The sequence below is a fragment of the Trichomonas vaginalis genome, chromosome IV (assembly GCF_026262505.1).
Source record: "Trichomonas vaginalis G3 chromosome IV, whole genome shotgun sequence".
Taxonomy (NCBI): Eukaryota; Parabasalia; order Trichomonadida; family Trichomonadidae; genus Trichomonas; species Trichomonas vaginalis.
Window position 1 is genome coordinate 14,355,399 of NC_067206.1, and position 21,866 is coordinate 14,377,264.

Genomic DNA, 21,866 nt, shown 5'->3' on the forward strand with positions numbered 1-21,866 from the left:
TTTGACATTGACAACAACACTTTGACTGTTTGTTTGAGTTGGTGAATTTAACTTCACATCTGCCCCGCCATTAAACCTTTTGAAACACTTACGCTTCTATTTTTCGGAAATGACATTTTACTTAGAATAAAAAGATGGACGTATTTGAGTATCTCTTCGAATTGAAGCAAAACAAAGTTTACACACACAAACATACAAGTTCATTGACAGAATAGTTCTTTACACAAACAATGGAAAATGTTATAGAATAGCATTTGCTGAACCAAAATATTTTCATAAAGCAAAGAAAGTTGGTATAACTGAAATGGTGAAAGTTCTTGACGTTGACAAAAATATAACTTCAAAACTACGATATTTCTAAAGGTAAGTTTTTAATACAATATTATATCAAAACTGGCGTACTGTCAATATTTGACGGAGAGAAGTCAGTTCAAGAACAACTTACTGACCTGCTGCCAAAATCTGCTCGATGGAAGCTGTCGTTATACCAATCTGAGGAGCCCCAGCAGGTTTCATCGAACGAATCTTCAAAAGAGCATCTTCCGTGAAAAGTGCTATTGGTTTTGTAAACTTCTTTGCTTTCAATTCATCTGGACCGTCTCTGTCACCAGTATATTGTATTTGAACTGTACCAACAGTTGAAATACCACCCATAAAGTCTTCTGAGTCAGCAAATGGAATGCCAAGCCAAAAGTTTGAACGGTCTCCATTTGTATATTGAGTTTTTTGAGCTCCTGTATGAGTCCATACTTTCACATATGGCATAATAGAACTTTGCATTTCAGGGTTAATGGTTGTTGTGAAGTTGTTGTTAAAGTTCATAGCATCTAATGTCAAGTTGTATGACCTCATATCCTCAACTGTAGAATATTCTTCTCTTGGATAGTATTTGCCATCTATGTTTATATGGTATTTAATACCAGGGTTGTAGAAGCAAGAATAGTCATTTATAGTTCGTCTGAACAGTACAAACATAGTATCTGCATGTTTCATTGCAGTTGTTAAAGCAATATCTGTTCTTGCACCTGGGTCAGCACTTTGGTTTCCAACTTCACCTGCAAAGTCTTTGACAGATATTTGGTGTATAGGGAACATAAGTGGAACTGCAATATATTTGGCAGCTAAAGCATTTGAAATATCTGGGTCCAACATATAGACTGCAAGTCTGCTTTCTATTCTCTTGCATTCAAATTTTTCGCATGTGAACTTAACTGGGTCCCAAGCAGTTCCAGCAGCATTGAAATAATAGTTTACTTCAGTGTTGAGGTTTGAGAAACCAAAGTCTAAGTCAACTTTGTCTTTGCAAAATTCGGCGAATGACGTTTTATTTGTTCCCTCTACGTCTGTAAGAGTGAATGGGTCTTGTGTTGGTGCAATGACTAAGTTATTTTTGCTTGGAGTAAGTTCGATAGAAATTTTTCCTGCCCAGTTTGGCAAGTATCTTAAAAACCTGAAGATGAGGAAAGATGACAAAGGAACTCTAAGTTTCAATTTTACTTTGGTTACTGCTGCTGCAGTTTGTCCAGAAAGGTTAACATAAACTCCTGGAACGTTAGGGTCAAGTCTTCTTATTTTCTCAATAGTTGCATACTGGTCTGTTTGTTCTCTAGCTTGTGGTTGTACTGAGTTTCTCAAAGCGAACCATTCATAGTTTGCCCATGTTACTGTTTGAACTAAGTCAGAGTTAGAATATATCTTATATCCCATGAAAACTTCTGGAGCATATTGGTATCCGACATAGAAAATTCCATTGCAACCTTTCTTGTCAGACAACTTGGCAGAAGGTTTTATTTCAATGTCTTGTTCCACGTATAAGAATGAGTTGTCAATAGAAATAATATGAAACCTGTCGCAAGCAATATCTACTGTTGTTGAAGAACCTTCTCCAAACTCACCTACATTTCCATAAGAAACAGCAGTTGTATATTCGTAAGTTCCAGGAACTATTTCTGACCTTCTAATGGCATTGTCGCATTCGTTATACCATTCGGAAACATTTCCGTTCATGGCATCCAAAACTGTTGGCGTTATATTCTGAGCGGCGTACATTTCATATGAGTAAAAATATAGAATAGTTGGATTTATATGTCATAATAGAACCCACGTGGACCAAGCTTTACTTTCTTCCTGACTGAGTTTTTAACTCTTCTTTTTCCTTCATTGCCCTCTGCTTCAAGTTGTTGCATCTTTGCATTATGTTCATCTAGTATGTTGCAAATTTCCCATGTCCTTTTTGCCTTTTGGCTCTGGTCGCCCATCTCAGGTAACCTATATCCTAGAAAGAGTTTGTCATAGTTTGTATTTGAGTCTTCGCGTATTGTTTGCATGACTCTTTCCTGAGTTTCTGGTTCAAGCTCTTCAAACAGTGCCTGTCCATATGGAATATGCTCGTTTCCAAATATATTTTTTGTAGCCATTCTGGTTTTCTTTCCATGTTACCAACTATATCTTTTGTGAATGGGAAAGCTTCTACCCAATCTTTCAGTCTTGCGTCGTTTATTTCTGTAGTTGGTTTTATTTTGTCAAGGAACATGTTTTTCAATACTAACATTTCATTTGGTACTGTCCATTTGAGTTTTCTTAAATATTCATCCCTTCTCGGTTCATTGTCTGCAAAGTAAGTTTTTATGACATTTTGTAAACTTTCATTTGCAAGGTCATGTACAATAGGTTCTCTTCCTTCTCCCTCCCTAACTTTCTTTCTAAACTCTTCACCAAATATACCATCTCTATGGTTCTGTGTAGTTCTTTGAGATAAATGTTCTAGAACGTCAGGTGTTATATTTCCATCAGCCATGTTCATTTCATACTGGTCCAAAATATCTGCATGTTTCATATCTTTCAATGGCATTAAAGCCGCGCTGAAAATACCAGCTATATCTGGTTCACCATTGACTTCCATTGCGTCTACAACTTCTTGGAATTGTGGTTGTAAGTTTATGAACCACCTATCTGGATTAGCTTTATGACCCCATCTCATTGTAGTTCCATCGTCTGCAGAAACAAAAGTAGGTTTGTTTCCATCTTGGTTAGGTTCTGAATGAACTTTAAACAATGTTTCATTTCTATATGTTTTCTTGAAATTTAACCTTTTATTTTCACCGAGTTCATCCGAAGATTGAACGTTAAATGCTCGTAAGTAAAAAGGGTTGTTGTATTTGTGTACATTTTCTTTCAGTGCTTCCATTCTATGCTGAATATTTTCATCTGGTGTTGGAGTCTTTTGTATGTCGGCAAACATTTTTCGATATTCTTCTACTATGTCAGCCGAATTTTTTTTAGACTCTTGGAAATATTCCATATTCTCCGCATACTCTTGTTGAGGGTCAAGATTTTTCGGCTGTTCCAAATCTTCATCTAGTTCTGTGAAGTTAGTTTCCAAAGGAGTGACTTGTTCGTTTCCTTCAGGCTCTTCTAGCTGTTGTTGCTGAACTATTTCTTCCATGTCTGGTTGTATCTGAACTAGTTCTTCCTGTGGAGTTTCTTGTACCTCATCTGCTGGCATTTCATATATTCCGAGACCGTTTTTAACAATTTCCCTATCTACGTCATCCGCATTCATAAGCTTTTGTTCTTTCGTTCCGTCTCTATTTTTTACGCGTTTCATGACGAAAGTTGAATTGTCATTTAGCTCTGACATCAAATATCTCGGAGTAAATTCATTCATGTCATTTGGATGATATGCTATTAAATCATATCCCTTAGCGAGCTTGTATTTTCCAGGTTTGAGATTATATCCGTTTTGGTGCTGAGCCATAAAGCTAAATAGGTTCGGGTCAGTATTTCCATCCTTGAACTTTCCAATAGCTTCTTTATATCTGTCACTAAAGTCAACAGTATCTGGGAAACCACACTCTTCTTTAAGCATTTTTAAGAATTCTTGGTTTCCTTGTTCTCTACTTCTTTTATGTCCTTGCTCTGTTTGTGGTTGTTGTTGTGCAGGGTTTTGAACTGTTGGTTGCTGTGCTGGTTGTTGTGCTGGTTGTGGAGGTGGTTGTTGTGCTGGTTGTTGTTGTTGTGTTGGTTTTGGTGCATGCTTGTGTCTATGTCCATGTGACGATGTAAATGTTTTAGGTAGTCCTGGTGCAGGTGCTTCTCTTGGAGGGTTTGGTGGTATATAAGTTCCACCAGCTGGCACATATGTTCCATCTGCAGCATAATGTCCTACCTGACTTTTCGTTCTTAAGAAAGCATTTACTAGGTCTGTTTTGGTCTGTTGTAACTCTTTTTCTTGACTTTCCACAACAGTTGCTCTAACGGCGTCATAGGCACTTTGAACTGCCTGTCTCGTTGCTGCATCTGTTATTTTCGTCATATTTTGTGCTACTTCTCTTAACTCTTTGTCGAAACCTTCAGACTTCAGTTTCTTTCCAGATGAGAAGTCGTTCACTTGTTTCACCTTACTATGAAGAGCTTCGAAAGCGTTCTTAAAGTCAGCATTTGTTAAAGCTTCATTTGAACTATCTTCATCCGCTTGTATTTTTGTCCTTATTGACCCTATGAGTTGGGCTGCTTTAGCGTTGGCTTGGGCATCTAACCAGTCATTGTTAGCTTTTATATATTCTGCGCTTTTCATTGCCTTTTGCATAGCCGCGTCGTCATTTTTACTTTCTTGTGCTAAGTTTTCATACTGTACGGTTTGGTTTTGCAACTGTAAAAGTTTTTCTGCCTTTACATTTGCTTCAACTTCTTTTTTATACTCATCGCTATCCATATATGTCTTCAGGGCTTTTTGTTTTATCTCTTCATCTTTCAGTATTTTATATTGAGTAGTATGGTTTTTCAAATTTATGACATCTTGTTCCATTTTTGCTACTTCTGTTGCTTTTTCTGACACTTTTTTCGCATATTCCTCTGTACTTAGTTCTTTCAGTTGTTCTTCTTTCTTCTTTTTCTCTACGTTTAACTCATTGAGTTTCTTTGTGTGTCTGTCATATTCTAGTTTCTTTTCGTTTTCACTTATTTGCTTCTGTATGTCTATGTTTGACTTTTTGACATCTGTTATTTGATTTTTGAGTGAACTCAAATTCATTTGACTTTGAGGGTTATAGGCTGTTCCGTCTGCAGCTCCACCATAGCCTGCCATTTTCGCTAAAAGTGCCGCTCTTAAACCTCCACTCTGTGCACCAACAACTCGGTTTAAAAGCATAGGATTGCTTGACATTTGTTGCAACATAGTGGGGTCATTCAGCATTTGTTGTTGCAACTGTTGTTGTGGTGTTAGTTTTACTATTGGATGTTTCAATGCTCTCTTCCTCTTACGTATATTCTTACGTAGCTTACGTGGCATTTTAAGTGAAGTTAAAAAGCGGCTTTTGACAGATGTTTTATTGTGACTTCTTCGTAAAGACTTTGTTGAGATTTCTTCGTAAAGACTTTGTTAAGACTTCTTCGTAAATGTTTTGTCAAGACTTCTTCGTAAATGACCAAAAATATATTTTAGGTGAAGAGGTGAGATTTCACCTCTTTTTTCACCTCTTTTTTCACCCTCTTGAATTTTCATGAATTTCTTCGTAAAGACTTTGTTAAGACTTCTTCGTAAAGACTTTGTTAAGACTTCTTCGTAAAGACTTTGTTAAGACTTCTTCGTAAAGACTTTGTTGAGATTTCTTCGTAAAATCAGACAAAAATATATTTTAGGTGAAGAGGTGAGATTTCACCTCTTTTTTCACCTCTTTTTTCACCTCATGAATTTTCATGAATTTCTTCGTAAAGACTTTGTTAAGACTTCTTCATCTAATTTCTCATGAACTTTCTTGTCTATGTTTTGTCAAGATTTCATCGTAAAGACTTTGTTAAGACTTCTTCGTAAATGACCCTAGTAGTATATTTTTGGTGTAAATTTCATGAAAATTCAAGAGGGTGAAAAATTAGGTGAAAAAACAGGTGAAATCTCACCTCTTCACCTAAATTATATTTTTGGTGTAAATTTCATGAAAATTCAAGAGGGTGAAAAATTAGTGAAAAACAGGTGAAATCTCACCTCTTCACCTAAATTATATTTTTGGGTCATTTACCTCACTTTACGAAGAAATCTCAACAAAGTCTTACGAAGAAGTCTTGACAAAACATTTACGAAGAAGTCTTGACAAAACATTTACGAAGAAGTCTTGACAAAGTCTTTACGAAGAAGTCTTGACAAAGTCTTTACGATGAAATCTCAACAAAGTCTTTACGAAGAAATCTTGACAAAGTCTTTACGATGAAATCTTGACAAAGTCTTTACGAAGAAGTCTTGACAAAGTCTTTACGATGAAATCTTGACAAAGTCTTTACGATGAAATTCATGAAAATTCAAGAGGTGAAAAATGAGGTGAAAAACAGGTGAAATCTCACCTCTTCACCTAAAATATATTTTTATTGAATTCTGTATAATATTCTGAGTAATATGACAGATGTTTATATAACACTTTCTCCGGTTTATAGGACCTCTCTCATATTCTATCTTGTCATATCAAAACTCATAGTCATGTTTGTCCTCTAAGACTTCATTTATACTAAACATCTTCAGGGCTAGAAGGCACGAAGTGCCTGGAAGCCCCACTACCTTTTTTTTTTTTTTTTTTTTTTTTTTTTTTTTTTTTTTTTTTTTTTTTTTTATATCTATGCAAATCTCATCTAAATTTTTTTGAAACAAACCGCTACCATTTTATAATGGTCCATCTTAAATTCATCATAAATTCTGGTACATGTTAGTACCAGAGTCTTCAAATCTCAAACACTCTGGTACCAACATGTACCAGACGCGAGTTTCCAATGCCCTCGTACGATTTTCTATTAAGATCTTCTTGAATGAGAAGGTCTTCATAGAAACTCGTGCGAGGGCTTCTCTTTAAATACTCTGGTACCTGCTGGTATCGGAGTCGACTTTACAGCCCTTTCCCCAATTTTGAAGCTGGGGAAAGTTTTCAAGCAATGAAAGGGAAGCTCTCGCTATGAGGTGAAAATCTAGAATTTTTACCTCATAGCGAGTAATCCTTTGTTAATTGCTTGAAAACTTTCTTCAAATTATCAAAATTTCGAGGAAAGTTTCCTTGCTTCAAAGTAGAGATGGAGCCTTTGAGCCACTGCATATAGGTCAGTGACTCAAAATACTCCATCTCTACTAGAAATGGCCAAAATTTGGGTCGCAATCTTTGAAATGCGACGCAAGTTTTGGCAATTTCGCGAGGGACTTGCTCCATTTGGTGCATAGATTCACACTCTATGCACCAGATGGAACAATTCTTTCGCTGACAGCGGGAAACTTTGTCTGAATAGTTTAACATTCAGACAAAGTTTTCCGCTGTCAGAGAGGGAATGGAAGGGTAAGAGGTATATATTCATAATGTATACCTTTACCCTTTCATTCCCTCGAGAAAGTTCAAAAACTTGGGTGCAATCAGAACTGATTGCACCCAAGTTTTTGAAATTTGTATAAGGAATTGTTGGCTATGATGCACTGATCATGAATCAGTACATCATAGCCAACAATTCCTTCGCAACAGCGGGAAACTTTGTCTGAATGTTAAACTATTCAGACAAAGTTTCCCGCTGTTTGCGAAGGAATGGAAGGGTAAGAGGTATACATTATGAATAATACCTCTTACCCTTCCATTCCCTCGAGAAAGTTCAAAAACTTGGGTGCAATCAGAACTGATTGCACCCAAGTTTTTGAAATTTGTATAAGGAATTGTTGGCTATGATGCACTGATCATGAATCAGTACATCATAGCCAACAATTCCTTCGCAAACAGCGGGAAACTTTGTCTGAATGTTAAACTATTCAGACAAAGTTTCCCGCTGTTTGCGAAGGAATGGAAGGGTAAGAGGTATACATTATGAATATATACCTCTTACCCTTCCATTCCCTCGAGAAAGTTCAAAAACTTGGGTGCAATCAGAACTGATTGCACCCAAGTTTTTGAAATTTGTATAAGGAATTGTTGGCTATGATGCACTGATCATGAATCAGTACATTATAGCCAACAATTCCTTCGCAAACAGCGGGAAACTTTGTCTGAATGTTAAACTATTCAGACAAAGTTTCCCGCTGTTTGCGAAGGAATGGAAGGGTAAGAGGTATACATTATGAATATATACCTCTTACCCTTCCATTCCCTCGAGAAAGTTCAAAAACTTGGGTGCAATCAGAACTGATTGCACCCAAGTTTTTGAAATTTGTATAAGGAATTGTTGGCTATGATGCACTGATCATGAATCAGTACATCATAGCCAACAATTCCTTCGCAAACAGCGGGAAACTTTGTCTGAATAGTTTAACATTCGGACAAAGTTTCCCGCTGTCAGAGAGGGAATGGAAGGGTAAGAGGTATATATTCATAATGTATACCTCTTACCCTTTCATTCCCTCAAGAAAGTTCAAAAACTTGGGTGCAATCAGTTCTGATTGCACCCAAGTTTTTGAACTTATATAAGGAATTGTTGGCTATGATGTACTGATCATGAATCAGTACATCATAGCCAACAATTCCTTCGCAAACAGCGGGAAACTTTGTCGAATAGTTTAACATTCGGACAAAGTTTCCCAACTTTCAAGCCGAAATTCGCGGATACCATTCACCAACTAGCTCTTGCTATGATGGTTATTAAAAATCAAGATCTATATTAAATTCAAAATCTACTCAAAGTCACTAATGTTCGATTTCGGAGTGTCAAATTACTGTACTACAGTTGCTGCTTCTTCTGCAACTTGCGTATCTCTGTAACGAAGAAAAAAAATATGTAAATGTTTTAAAAAGTAAGTGTTTATTCTTATTAATCTGACTGAGCTTAGTAAGAAGATGTAATCGATATTGTTAATTTGTGTTAAAAATTAGATTTTATTTTCGATTTTAAAATATTACCGAATTAATTTCTTTGATTGGCTCTCCTCTCGCGGAAATGTTGAAGAGAAATCCTCAAATCCTTAATTTCTCCATCAACTTTCCAAAGGGGTTCTTTGGTGGTATCATATTTTTCGCTGATATCATAAAATTTGTTTGGTGTAAACCAGGTATGTATTTCTGGATTTTTTGGTAACTGTGTATGTGGTGTTGCGTTATAATTTTCGATTAAATTTTGAATTTGATCCCAAGCTACCTCATCAACTTGAATATTCTGCCAAAATCTTTCGATTTTGCCATTCATGTAAGGGCAGTGTGGTATTATCGTGATTGATTCGACGTTTGCATTTTTTAATAAATTTTTGAAAACACCGTAGTTTTCAAGCCCATTGTCACTCCATATGGCAAACGGTTTGCCATATACATCGAAACATTGTTGAATGACACGACTTGTTTGTGCCGCTTCTTTAGTTTCGAGATGTGACCAAGCCAAAATTTTTCGTGATTTATCGTCAATAACGGCATATAGATATTCACCTTGGCGATGATTTAAAAAGTGAATATCTACATGCCATATTTCATTAACGTAAAAAGCTTCGTATTTTGTTTGACCTTTTGCCTTTGAATTTTTTGGCGGTTGTGCAAGATTGAGAAGTTTTCTTATATACGAAAAAAAGAGATCTGACATTGTGTCAGATCTCAGTAAAAGTGACATTTACATGTCAAAAAAATAGAATGAGTTTAAGTAATTAAAATTGAGGGTGAGAGTAGTATTGTTGTTCCATATTAAGTTCTGTCAAAATGTAAGCTATTCAATTCTATCGTCGGGGGAAGTATCACAAATCTATCAATTTTTTTGTAAAAGTATACAAAAACATATGGTGTTCAATTAGTTTATAATAATATAAATATTAAGATTATCCAAAATAAGAAAAACTAGGTTTTGAGAACACTTTTGAGATGATAATCAAAATATTTTGATTGAAAAATAATATATTATTTTATGATTAGAATGGATTTTTTCAAATTTAAAAATTCTGAAAAATAAACAGTTTTGTAAAGTAAAAAAATGAACGAAAACTCGAGACCTCGTATTCCAAATGAATGGGTAAGATATATGTATGAAAAACTTGAAAGTGGTGAGTAAGGATGTCAATTGGAAGAAAAGTGAGAAAATTTTGATTGTGAACTCATCTCTAATATTTTGGCTCCTTAATATATTTGAATCATGATCTTTGAGAAGAGTTCTCAAAAGTATTCACAAAAGCTATTTTTCCTTGAATTTAAAATCCTGTTTATCATATATTACCGAATTCAATTCCCTACATATTCAAAATATTCTATGAACATTTCAATTTTTGAAAAAACATATTTTTGCCAAATATATTTATTATCATATTTCTAATAATATTTCCTAAAGCGTCACTTTTTACTTCCTCGATGATTATTTCCCTCTCAAAAAATTCAATAGCTTACATTTTGACAGAACTTAATATGAAACATTGTATGAAATAATATCTCTCACCCTCCAATTCATCCTATGGCGCCGAAAAAATTTTGGTGAAATGCGACCACATTTCACCAAAATTTCTCGGCGCCATATAGAGAACTAGAGCCTGTGAGGTACTGATACTATCCATGTACCTCGCAGGCTCTAGTTCCAAGCCAAAATGGCTAAAATTGCCCGCAATTGTTCACATTGCGGGCAATTTTTAGCCATTTTGGCTGGGAATTGGAGGTGAGAGTAGTATTGTATGAAATAATATCTCTCACCCTCCAATTCATCCTATGGCGCCGAAAAAATTTTGGTGAAATGCGACCACATTTCACCAAAATTTCTCGGCGCCATATAAAGAACTAGAGCCTGTGAGGTACTGATACTATCCATGTACCTCGCAGGCTCTAGTTCCAAGCCAAAATGGCTAAAAATTGCCCGCATTGTTCACATTGCGGGCAATTTTTAGCCATTTTGGCTGGGAATTGGAGGGTGAGAGTAGTATTGTATGAAATAATATCTCTCACCCTCCAATTCATCCTATGGCGCCGAAAAATTTTGGTGAAATGCGACCACATTTCACCAAAATTTCTCGCGCGCCATATAGAGAACTAGAGCCTGTGAGGTACTGATACTATCCATGTACCTCGCAGGCTCTAGTTCCAAGCCAAAATGGCTAAAAATTGCCCGCAATTGTTCACATTGGGCAATTTTTAGCCATTTTGGCTGGGAATTGGAGGGTGAGAGTAGTATTGTATGAAATAATATCTCTCACCCTCCAATTCATCCTATGGCGCCGAAAAAATTTTGGTGAAATGCGACCACATTTCACCAAAATTTCTCGGCGCCATATAGAGAACTAGAGCCTGTGAGGTACTGATACTATCCATGTACCTCGCAGGCTCTAGTTCCAAGCCAAAATGGCTAAAAATTGCCCGCAATTGTTCACATTCCCATCTTTTTTGGTAAGACGAAGAATATGAAATAAATTATGAAGAAGATAATGATGAATAAAATATCACTTTTTATATTTTTGACACGTAAAGTTGTCACTTTTCTGTCAAACTGTTTTTATCGTTTTCGTATATAACAGTTTGAAACATTTATTAACAGTTCTTTCGGAAAATTGAATGTTCAATAATTTACGGTCAAAATAATCTGTAGTTTTTTCAAATGTTGAAGTTGTATTTGTGCGTATTGAATATGGGTCATCTTCTGAATTTATATCCGATTCTGTATCAATTGAATTTGGACTTGATGAAAATAATTCTTCGGCTGATGAATCGTCGGAATTTGAAGAGATTTCTGATGATAACTGTTCAGATGAACTTGAAACGTCAGGAGAACTGTAATCAAACTCTGAATTTTGATTCCGTTGAGACAATTGTGGAATTGGAAAATGAATTTGAATATTTTGTTGATTTTGCATTTGCGATTCAAGTATCATTTGACGATCTGTTATAATTCGGCCGAAAGCCCGGGAAATTCCTATTTTTTGAACTTTATTATGTAAATTTTGGACAGTATTTATTAATTCTTGTGGTGGATCTTTTGGTTTTGGACCTGTACGTAATTTTGGAATTTCAATTTGATTGAAATTAAGAGCGTTTTTAAAAGTTTTATGTGATATTGTGGGAAGAATTCTTCCATCTGTTAAAGGGACATTTTGGAGAACGGTTTCGACGTTAATACCGCTTTGAATTTGTTGATTAGCTTGATTTAACCATTCTAAATCAATTAAATCGAAGATTCTACCACTCATTTGAAAATGAGTGGGGGACAAACTCGCCCATTGTCACTTTTTCATTAACCTTAAACTTGTAATTTTCATTATTTTAATTAACCTTATTTCTTTCCCAATTCCTGATTTATTTTATTCACTTACTATTAAAAGTCACATTTTAATAAAATATAATAATTTATTTATAGCATTTTTTACTATACTGTAATAAAAAATTAATTATAATAAATTAAATGTTTATTAAATCAAATGTTTTCTTTGCAATAATATTTTTAATGTTGAGTAAACAATGTTGGGATCAAGTGTATCATTTTTCAGACCTTTCTGAACAGCTTCAAGCATACTGATGCATTCGACTTTTTTAAATTGTGTCATTTCTTCGAAATCTCTTGTGACTTTTTTGATAACTTTAACACTTCTCTCTGAATCCAGACCTTTAATTTGCAACTTAATCAGGAATGAAGGAACAACACTGGAATATAACTCGATGACAAGTTCATCGAGTCGAAGATTTGGTTGTACACCACTTGTATGTGCCGGATACCATTGTGTCAAATTTTTTCTGAAATTAACTTTAAAAGTACTAAGTAAGATCATGAGATATAGCAATATATGTTTAAACCAACTTATATTTTGGTTGTACACCACTTGTATTGTTGCATGCTAAGTTCGGTCAATGATAGAAATTGAGTGGAAATTAATCGTCGAGGAAGTACGATTATGTAAAGTAAAAAAATGTTGTGGGATTTTTAATATTATATATTATTTTATAATAAAATTTTTTGAGTCATTTTAAGAAGCACATATAATTTTTTGAATTTAAAAATTAAAGTAGTGTCAAACGAATTTATCACTTAATTTAATACTCAGATTTCTTAAAATTAATGAAAAAAAGGTTTTCTGAGAACTTTTGAGAATGGTTTTCAAATTCCATTATTGAAAATATATAGGTATTGTATGAAATCCAAACTCTATATTTATTAAAATTCTAAATTTTTAATAAAATAACTTTTCAGAGGAATATGATTTTGAATGGTTGATTAATAAGTATAAAAATGTCTACGATTTTAAGGAGGGAATTGTTCCTTATGAGGTATACATCATAACTATATACCTCATAAGGAACAATTCCCTCTTGATAGCTGGGAAACTTTCTCTGAATAACTTATCATTTGGAGAAAGTTTCCCAGCTATCTATTAGAAACTAAAAGGCTGTGAGGCACTAATATATAATCAATGCCTCATAGCCTTTAGTTTCTTATTAAAAACGAGAAAACTTGTTCGAAATGATAAACAATTTCGAACAAGTTTTCTCGTTTTAAGGAGGGAATTGTTCCTTATGAGGTATACATCATAACTATATACCTCATAAGGAACAATTCCCTTTTGATATCCTGGATATTTTTGAATATATTTTTTGAATTAAAGTTCTCAAAAGTATTATCAAAAGTGATTTTTTAAAAAATATCTCCAATTAATTAACTAATTAAAAGTATTATATTTTTAAAATTAAATAGTTTTTCAATTTTTTTGAAGGAATTGAGATACTTCCCACGACAATAAAATTGAGAGGTTTACATTATGACTGATCTTAGCATGCAACATTATGTGCCGGATACCATTGTGTCAAATTTTTTCTGAAATTAACTTTAAAAGTACTAAGTAAGATCATGAGATATAGCAATATATGTTCAAACCAACTTATATTTTGGTTGTACACCACTTGTATGTGCCGGATACCATTGTGTCAAATTTTTTCTGAAATTAACTTTAAAAGTACTAAGTAAGATCATGAGATATAGCAATATATGTTCAAACCAACTTATATTTTGGTTGTACACCACTTGTATGTGCCGGATACCATTGTGTCAAATTTTTTCTGAAATTAACTTTAAAAGTACTAAGTAAGATCATGAGATATAGCAATATATGTTCAAACCAACTTATATTTTGGTTGTACACCACTTGTATGTGCCGGATACCATTGTGTCAAATTTTTTCTGAAATTAACTTTAAAAGTACTAAGTAAGATCATGAGATATAGCAATATATGTTTAAACCAACTTATATTTTGGTTGTACACCACTTGTATGTGCCGGATACCATTGTGTCAAATTTTTTCTGAAATTAACTTTAAAAGTACTAAGTAAGATCATGAGATATAGCAATATATGTTTAAACCAACTTATATTTTGGTTGTACACCACTTGTATGTGCCGGATACCATTGTGTCAAATTTTTTCTGAAATTAACTTTAAAAGTACTAAGTAAGATCATGAGATATAGCAATATATGTTCAAACCAACTTATATTTTGGTTGTACACCACTTGTATGTGCCGGATACCATTGTGTCAAATTTTTTCTGAAATTAACTTTAAAAGTACTAAGTAAGATCATGAGATATAGCAATATATGTTCAAACCAACTTATATTTTGGTTGTACACCACTTGTATGTGCCGGATACCATTGTGTCAAATTTTTTCTGAAATTAACTTTAAAAGTACTAAGTAAGATCATGAGATATAGCAATATATGTTCAAACCAACTTATATTTTGGTTGTACACCACTTGTATGTGCCGGATACCATTGTGTCAAATTTTTTCTGAAATTAACTTTAAAAGTACTAAGTAAGATCATGAGATATAGCAATATATGTTTAAACCAACTTATATTTTGGTTGTACACCACTTGTATGTGCCGGATACCATTGTGTCAAATTTTTTCTGAAATTAACTTTAAAAGTACTAAGTAAGATCATTTATTTTTGCATAATATAATGCCAATATGGTTTCTTTTGATTTTATTTCATTTATAAGCAAATCAGATTTACCCAAAAACTCCACTCCATAAGCGTTCATTTGCTAAATTAAAAAGTGACAATGGGCTAGTCTGTCTCTTTCTCTTTGAAAATTATAAGTTTTGAAAAAAACCGTAAATCATTATTGAATCTAAAAATATTTATGTACAAAAAGTCGGTATATATTCTATAATTATTTAAAATAATGAAAAAGTTGATTTGTGAATCATTGAAATATTAATGCTGTTATATATATATATCAGATGATATAAGATGATTTTTTTAAATAAAAAATAAAATTTAATTTTTTAATTGTTAAAATAAGAATAGTAAGCTTGACAAGTAATTTAAGTTTTTGCTTTGTAAAGTTATTTGGTTGGCAAATGCATTGTGTCACTTTTTGTTTGAGTTCACTTTCCGTAATTTGTCTTATGATAATAATTTTGGAATGTTCCCAAAGGTTGAATTAATCAATTTTCATTTAACTGGGAAAAATTTATTTGCTGAAAAAGCAGATGAATCAGAAAAAGAATTATAAAAATGGATAGACAACATACTAAGTTTGTTATTACGATATTTTGCAAGATCAAAAACAGAAGAATTTAAGAATCTCGTCATTCGTCAATATTATGAAAGATATGTTATTTATAAGAGCAAACCTAAACGAAAAGAAACAATATTAGATAATGGCAATACAAATGAAGAAAAAATTAAAAGATGGATCTCTAAAAGGAACAAAGATTGCGTTTGCATATTGCAATTAGTTTCTTATGAGCAAAAAATATTCTCTCTTAGGTTAATTTTAGACAAAATAGCAGGTTATTCTTATGATGATTTATTAAATAGCCATTTGTCATTTTGGGATGCAGCCAAGAGTTATGGATTAATAGAGTCGAAACAATAAGAATTACCGAAAAAGTGACAAAACATCAAAAACAGGAGGGGTTCTCAATTTTTATTACTTATATTATTTTACAATATTTATATAAATACTCTTTATAATATATTTTACTATAAAATTTATACCTCAAATTCAAATATTTAAAATATTATTTACATAATTATCTCAAAATTATATTTTTATATATTATTTTTCATATGTATAAATCATATAATCTATATCTATGCAAATCTCATCTAAATTTTTTTGAAACAAACCGCTACCATTTTATAATGGTCCATCTTAAATTCATCATAAATTCTGGTACATGTTAGTACCAGAGTCTTCAAATCTCAAACACTCTGGTACCAACATGTACCAGACGCGAGTTTCCAATGCCCTCGTACGATTTTCTATTAAGATCTTCTTGAATGAGAAGGTCTTCATAGAAACTCGTGCGAGGGCTTCTCTTTTAAATACTCTGGTACCTGCTGGTATCGGAGTCGACTTTACAGCCCTTTCCCCAATTTTGAAGCTGGGGAAAGTTTTCAAGCAATGAAAGGGAAGCTCTCGCTATGAGGTGAAAATCTAGAATTTTTACCTCATAGCGAGTAATCCTTTGTTAATTGCTTGAAAACTTTCTTCAAATTATCAAAATTTCGAGGAAAGTTTCCTTGCTTCAAAGTAGAGATGGAGCCCTTTGAGCCACTGCATATAGGTCAGTGACTCAAAATACTCCATCTCTACTAGAAATCGCCAAAATTTGGGTCGCAATCTTTGAAATGCGACGCAAGTTTTGGCAATTTCGCGAGGGACTTGCTCCATTTGGTGCATAGATTCACACTCTATGCACCAGATGGAACAATTCTTTCGCTGACAGCGGGAAACTTTGTCTGAATAGTTTAACATTCAGACAAAGTTTTCCGCTGTCAGAGAGGGAATGGAAGGGTAAGAGGTATATATTCATAATGTATACCTCTTACCCTTTCATTCCCTCGAGAAAGTTCAAAAACTTGGGTGCAATCAGAACTGATTGCACCCAAGTTTTTTGAAATTTGTATAAGGAATTGTTGGCTATGATGCACTGATCATGAATCAGTACATCATAGCCAACAATTCCTTCGCAAACAGCGGGAAACTTTGTCTGAATGTTAAACTATTCAGACAAAGTTTCCCGCTGTTTGCGAAGGAATGGAAGGGTAAGAGGTATACATTATGAATATATACCTCTTACCCTTCCATTCCCTCGAGAAAGTTCAAAACTTGGGTGCAATCAGAACTGATTGCACCCAAGTTTTTGAAATTTGTATAAGGAATTGTTGGCTATGATGCACTGATCATGAATCAGTACATTCATAGCCAACAATTCCTTCGCAAACAGCGGGAAACTTTGTCTGAATGTTAAACTATTCAGACAAAGTTTCCCGCTGTTTGCGAAGGAATGGAAGGGTAAGAGGTATACATTATGAATATATACCTCTTACCCTTCCATTCCCTCGAGAAAGTTCAAAAACTTGGGTGCAATCAGAACTGATTGCACCCAAGTTTTTGAAATTTGTATAAGGAATTGTTGGCTATGATGCACTGATCATGAATCAGTACATTATAGCCAACAATTCCTTCGCAAACAGCGGGAAACTTTGTCTGAATGTTAAACTATTCAGACAAAGTTTTCCCGCTGTTTGCGAAGGAATGGAAGGGTAAGAGGTATACATTATGAATATATACCTCTTACCCTTCCATTCCCTCGAGAAAGTTCAAAAACTTGGGTGCAATCAGAACTGATTGCACCCAAGTTTTTGAAATTTGTATAAGGAATTGTTGGCTATGATGCACTGATCATGAATCAGTACATCATAGCCAACAATTCCTTCGCAAACAGCGGGAAACTTTGTCTGAATAGTTTAACATTCGGACAAAGTTTCCCGCTGTCAGAGAGGGAATGGAAGGGTAAGAGGTATATATTCATAATGTATACCTCTTACCCTTTCATTCCCTCAAGAAAGTTCAAAAACTTGGGTGCAATCAGTTCTGATTGCACCCAAGTTTTTGAACTTTATATAAGGAATTGTTGCTATGATGTACTGATCATGAATCAGTACATCATAGCCAACAATTCCTTCGCAAACAGCGGGAAACTTTGTCCGAATAGTTTAACATTCGGACAAAGTTTCCCAACTTTCAAGCCGAATATTCGCGGATACCATTCACCAACTAGCTCTTGCTATGATGGTTATTAAAATATCAAGATCTATATTAAATTCAAAATCTACTCAAAGTCACTAATGTTTCGATTTCGGAGTGTCAAATTACTGTACTACAGTTGCTGCTTCTTCTGCAACTTGCGTATCTCTGTAACGAAGAAAAAAATATGTAAATGTTTTAAAAAGTAAGTGTTTATTCTTATTAATCTGACTGAGCTTAGTAAGAAGATGTAATCGATATTGTTAATTGTGTTAAAAATTAGATTTTATTTTCGATTTTAAAATATTACCGAATTAATTTCTTTGATTGGCTCTCCTCTCGCGGAAATGTTGAAGAGAAATCCTCAAATCCTTAATTTCTCCATCAACTTTCCAAAGGGGTTCTTTGGTGGTATCATATTTTTCGCTGATATCATAAAATTTGTTTGGTGTAAACCAGGTATGTATTTCTGGATTTTTTGGTAACTGTGTATGTGGTGTTGCGTTATAATTTTTCGATTAATTTTGAATTTGATCCCAAGCTACCTCATCAACTTGAATATTCTGCCAAAAATCTTTCGATTTTGCCATTCATGTAAGGGCAGTGTGGTATTATCGTGATTGATTCGACGTTTGCATTTTTTAATAAATTTTTGAAAACACCGTAGTTTTCAAGCCCATTGTCACTCCATATGGCAAACGGTTTGCCATATACATCGAAACATTGTTGAATGACACGACTTGTTGTGGCCGCTTCTTTAGTTTCGAGATGTGACCAAGCCAAAATTTTTCGTGATTTATCGTCAATAACGGCATATAGATATTCACCTTGGCGATGATTTAAAAAGTGAATATCTACATGCCATATTTCATTAACGTAAAAAGCTTCGTATTTTGTTTGACCTTTTGCCTTTGAATTTTTTGGAGTAGGTGACAAAAGTGCATACTCTTAAATTAACCTTAAATGTTGAGAGTAGTTGCCAAAAGTGAAATCGTGACACACTTTCGTCTTTCGTAGGCAGTGGTGGTTGTTACAAAAGGTAACTTCGAATGTAGCGTGAAATCTGCAAAAAAAATTCTGAAATTTGAATGGAGAACACAAAAATTGAATAGTTTACGTCAATAAAAAAGAGAAAAATGAAGCCAATGTGTCTCGAACCTAGGACTTAGAGCAGCAATCCCACTGTTTATCACATTACACTACATGCATCTCTCACCTCACTGAATGAGATCAACTATATGATAACTTTTTCCCCATTATATTCTTGTGGAAAAGTGACAAATAGCAACTTTGACCCTCTCTCGAATTTTTTGGCGGTTGTGCAAGATTGAGAAGTTTGAAACATTTATTAACAGTTCTTTCGGAAAATTGAATGTTCAATAATTTACGGTCAAAATAATCTGTAGTTTTTTCAAATGTTGAAGTTGTATTTGTGCGTATTGAATATGGGTCATCTTCTGAATTTAATATCCGATTCTGTATCAAATTGAATTTGGACTTGATGAAAATAATTCTTCGGCTGATGAATCGTCGGAATTTGAAGAGATTTCTGATGATAACTGTTCAGATGAACTTGAAACGTCAGGAGAAACTGTAATCAAACTCTGAATTTTGATTCCGTTGAGGACAATTGTGGAATTGGAAAATGAATTGAATATTTTTGTTGATTTTGCATTTGCGATTCAAGTATCATTTGACGATCTGTTATAATTCGCCGAAAGCCCGGGAAATTCCTATTTTTTGAACTTATTATGTAATTTTGGACAGTATTTATTAATTCTTGTGGTGGATCTTTTGGTTTTGGACCTGTACGTAATTTTGGAATTTCAATTTGATTGAAATTAAGAGCGTTTTTTAAAAGTTTATGTGATATTGGGGAAGAATTCTTCCATCTGTTAAAGGGACATTTGGAGAACGGTTTCGACGTTTAATACCGCTGAATTTGTTGATTAGCTTGATTTAACCATTCTAAATCAATTAAATCGAAGATTCTACCACTCATTTGAAAATGAGTGGGGACAAACTCGCCATTGTCACTTTTTCATTAACCTTAAACTTGTAATTTTCATTATTTAATTAACCTTATTTCTTTCCCAATTCCTGATTTATTTTATCACTTACTATTAAAAGTCACATTTTAATAAATATAATAATTTATTTATAGCATTTTTTACTATACTGTAATAAAAAATATAATTATAATAAATTAATGTTTATTAAATCAAATGTTTTCTTTGCAATAATATTTTTAATGTTGAGTAAACAATGTTGGGATCAAGTGTATCATTTTTCAGACCTTTCTGACAGCTTCAAGCATACTGATGCATTCGACTTTTTTAAATTGTGTCATTTCTTCGAAATCTCTTGTGACTTTTTTGATAACTTTAACACTTCTCTCTGAATCCAGACCTTTAATTTGCAACTTAATCAGGAATGAAGGAACAACACTGGAATATAACTCGATGACAAGTTCATCGAGTCGAAGATTTGGTTGTACACCACTTGTATGTGCCGGATACCATTGTGTCAAATTTTTTCTGAAATTAACTTTAAAAGTACTAAGTAAGATCATGAGATATAGCAATATATGTTTAAACCAACTTATATTTTGGTTGTACACCACTTGTATTGTTGCATGCTAAGTTCGGTCAATGATAGAAATTGAGTGGAAATTAATCGTCGAGGAAGTACGATTATGTAAAGTAAAAAAATGTTGTGGGATTTTTAATATTATATATTATTTTATAATAAAATTTTTTGAGTCATTTTAAGAAGCACATATAATTTTTTGAATTTAAAAATTAAAGTAGTGTCAAACGAATTTATCACTTAATTTAATACTCAGATTTCTTAAAATTAATGAAAAAAAGGTTTTCTGAGAACTTTTGAGAATGGTTTTCAAATTCCATTATTGAAAATATATAGGTATTGTATGAAATCCAAACTCTATATTTATTAAAATTCTAAATTTTTAATAAAATAACTTTTCAGAGGAATATGATTTTGAATGGTTGATTAATAAGTATAAAAATGTCTACGATTTTAAGGAGGGAATTGTTCCTTATGAGGTATACATCATAACTATATACCTCATAAGGAACAATTCCCTCTTGATAGCTGGGAAACTTTCTCTGAATAACTTATCATTTGGAGAAAGTTTCCCAGCTATCTATTAGAAACTAAAAGGCTGTGAGGCACTAATATATAATCAATGCCTCATAGCCTTTAGTTTCTTATTAAAAACGAGAAAACTTGTTCGAAATGATAAACAATTTCGAACAAGTTTTCTCGTTTTAAGGAGGGAATTGTTCCTTATGAGGTATACATCATAACTATATACCTCATAAGGAACAATTCCCTTTTGATATCCTGGATATTTTTGAATATATTTTTTGAATTAAAGTTCTCAAAAGTATTATCAAAAGTGATTTTTTAAAAAATATCTCCAATTAATTAACTAATTAAAAGTATTATATTTTTAAAATTAAATAGTTTTTCAATTTTTTTGAAGGAATTGAGATACTTCCCACGACAATAAAATTGAGAGGTTTACATTATGACTGATCTTAGCATGCAACATTATGTGCCGGATACCATTGTGTCAAATTTTTTCTGAAATTAACTTTAAAAGTACTAAGTAAGATCATGAGATATAGCAATATATGTTCAAACCAACTTATATTTTGGTTGTACACCACTTGTATGTGCCGGATACCATTGTGTCAAATTTTTTCTGAAATTAACTTTAAAAGTACTAAGTAAGATCATGAGATATAGCAATATATGTTCAAACCAACTTATATTTTGGTTGTACACCACTTGTATGTGCCGGATACCATTGTGTCAAATTTTTTCTGAAATTAACTTTAAAAGTACTAAGTAAGATCATGAGATATAGCAATATATGTTCAAACCAACTTATATTTTGGTTGTACACCACT

At 33.3% G+C, this 21,866-nt stretch overlaps 7 protein-coding genes and 1 pseudogene across 8 annotated transcripts, besides 26 other annotated features; all 8 read right to left on the reverse strand.

Moving 5' to 3' along the window:
• Positions 1 to 6,578: part of a mobile genetic element that runs on past the window's edge.
• Positions 442 to 1,152, reverse strand: TVAGG3_0090560 (protein of unknown function, DUF4106 family; the record flags this gene model as incomplete). Its single annotated transcript, XM_051222438.1, has 1 exon — positions 442 to 1,152. The coding sequence occupies one exon, from the start codon at positions 1,150 to 1,152 to the stop codon at positions 442 to 444; it is 711 nt and encodes a 236-aa protein (XP_051107424.1).
• Positions 1,208 to 2,049, reverse strand: TVAGG3_0090570 (protein of unknown function, DUF4106 family; the record flags this gene model as incomplete). The annotated part of the gene is made up of 1 exon (XM_051222439.1): positions 1,208 to 2,049. A coding segment is annotated over one exon (842 nt), but the record flags the coding sequence as incomplete, so codon positions are not given.
• Positions 2,082 to 2,258, reverse strand: TVAGG3_0090580 (protein of unknown function, DUF4106 family; the record flags this gene model as incomplete). Its single annotated transcript, XM_051222440.1, has 1 exon — positions 2,082 to 2,258. One exon carries the CDS (start codon positions 2,256 to 2,258, stop codon positions 2,082 to 2,084), a length of 177 nt encoding a protein of 58 aa, XP_051107426.1.
• Positions 2,408 to 4,315, reverse strand: TVAGG3_0090590 (protein of unknown function, DUF4106 family; the record flags this gene model as incomplete). Its single annotated transcript, XM_051222441.1, has 1 exon — positions 2,408 to 4,315. A coding segment is annotated over one exon (1,908 nt), but the record flags the coding sequence as incomplete, so codon positions are not given.
• Positions 4,653 to 5,290, reverse strand: TVAGG3_0090600 (protein of unknown function, DUF4106 family; the record flags this gene model as incomplete). Its single annotated transcript, XM_051222442.1, has 1 exon — positions 4,653 to 5,290. A coding segment is annotated over one exon (638 nt), but the record flags the coding sequence as incomplete, so codon positions are not given.
• Positions 6,483 to 6,578: a terminal%2Cinverted (terminal inverted repeat of Maverick-3 transposon ID:TVAGG3_0090400).
• Positions 6,579 to 6,598: 20 nt separating this feature from the next.
• Positions 6,599 to 8,538: a mobile genetic element.
• A 272-nt stretch (positions 8,539 to 8,810) lies between these two features.
• Positions 8,811 to 8,843: a mobile genetic element.
• Positions 8,811 to 8,843: a terminal%2Cinverted (terminal inverted repeat of LTR63 transposon ID:TVAGG3_0090620).
• Positions 8,844 to 8,850: 7 nt separating this feature from the next.
• Positions 8,851 to 9,129, reverse strand: TVAGG3_0090630 (uncharacterized protein; the record flags this gene model as incomplete). Its single annotated transcript, XM_051222443.1, has 1 exon — positions 8,851 to 9,129. One exon carries the CDS (start codon positions 9,127 to 9,129, stop codon positions 8,851 to 8,853), a length of 279 nt encoding a protein of 92 aa, XP_051107429.1.
• A 472-nt stretch (positions 9,130 to 9,601) lies between these two features.
• Positions 9,602 to 9,643: a mobile genetic element.
• Positions 9,602 to 9,643: a terminal%2Cinverted (terminal inverted repeat of ISTv3 transposon ID:TVAGG3_0090640).
• Positions 9,644 to 10,286: 643 nt separating this feature from the next.
• Positions 10,287 to 10,327: a mobile genetic element.
• Positions 10,287 to 10,327: a terminal%2Cinverted (terminal inverted repeat of ISTv3 transposon ID:TVAGG3_0090650).
• A 50-nt stretch (positions 10,328 to 10,377) lies between these two features.
• Positions 10,378 to 10,486: a mobile genetic element.
• Positions 10,487 to 10,625: 139 nt separating this feature from the next.
• Positions 10,626 to 10,734: a mobile genetic element.
• Positions 10,735 to 10,867: 133 nt separating this feature from the next.
• Positions 10,868 to 10,983: a mobile genetic element.
• A 139-nt stretch (positions 10,984 to 11,122) lies between these two features.
• Positions 11,123 to 11,231: a mobile genetic element.
• A 119-nt stretch (positions 11,232 to 11,350) lies between these two features.
• Positions 11,351 to 11,412: a mobile genetic element.
• A 517-nt stretch (positions 11,413 to 11,929) lies between these two features.
• Positions 11,930 to 12,082, reverse strand: TVAGG3_0090710 (uncharacterized protein; the record flags this gene model as incomplete). The annotated part of the gene is made up of 1 exon (XM_001292016.2): positions 11,930 to 12,082. A coding segment is annotated over one exon (153 nt), but the record flags the coding sequence as incomplete, so codon positions are not given.
• An 8-nt stretch (positions 12,083 to 12,090) lies between these two features.
• Positions 12,091 to 12,128: a terminal%2Cinverted (terminal inverted repeat of MuDR-5_TvMULE4 transposon ID:TVAGG3_0090720).
• Positions 12,091 to 12,715: a mobile genetic element.
• Positions 12,716 to 13,666: 951 nt separating this feature from the next.
• Positions 13,667 to 14,966: a mobile genetic element.
• Positions 14,929 to 14,966: a terminal%2Cinverted (terminal inverted repeat of MuDR-5_TvMULE4 transposon ID:TVAGG3_0090730).
• Positions 14,967 to 15,755: 789 nt separating this feature from the next.
• Positions 15,756 to 15,783: a terminal%2Cinverted (terminal inverted repeat of MuDR-2B_TvMULE3 transposon ID:TVAGG3_0090740).
• Positions 15,756 to 17,926: a mobile genetic element.
• A 273-nt stretch (positions 17,927 to 18,199) lies between these two features.
• Positions 18,200 to 18,232: a mobile genetic element.
• Positions 18,200 to 18,232: a terminal%2Cinverted (terminal inverted repeat of LTR63 transposon ID:TVAGG3_0090750).
• Positions 18,233 to 18,848: 616 nt separating this feature from the next.
• Positions 18,849 to 18,895: a mobile genetic element.
• Positions 18,896 to 19,155: 260 nt separating this feature from the next.
• On the reverse strand, positions 19,156 to 19,927 carry TVAGG3_0090770 (annotated as a pseudogene). The gene has a single exon. A coding segment is annotated over exon 1 (772 nt).
• Positions 19,928 to 19,935: 8 nt separating this feature from the next.
• Positions 19,936 to 19,971: a terminal%2Cinverted (terminal inverted repeat of MuDR-5_TvMULE4 transposon ID:TVAGG3_0090780).
• Positions 19,936 to 20,554: a mobile genetic element.
• A 951-nt stretch (positions 20,555 to 21,505) lies between these two features.
• Positions 21,506 to 21,866: part of a mobile genetic element that runs on past the window's edge.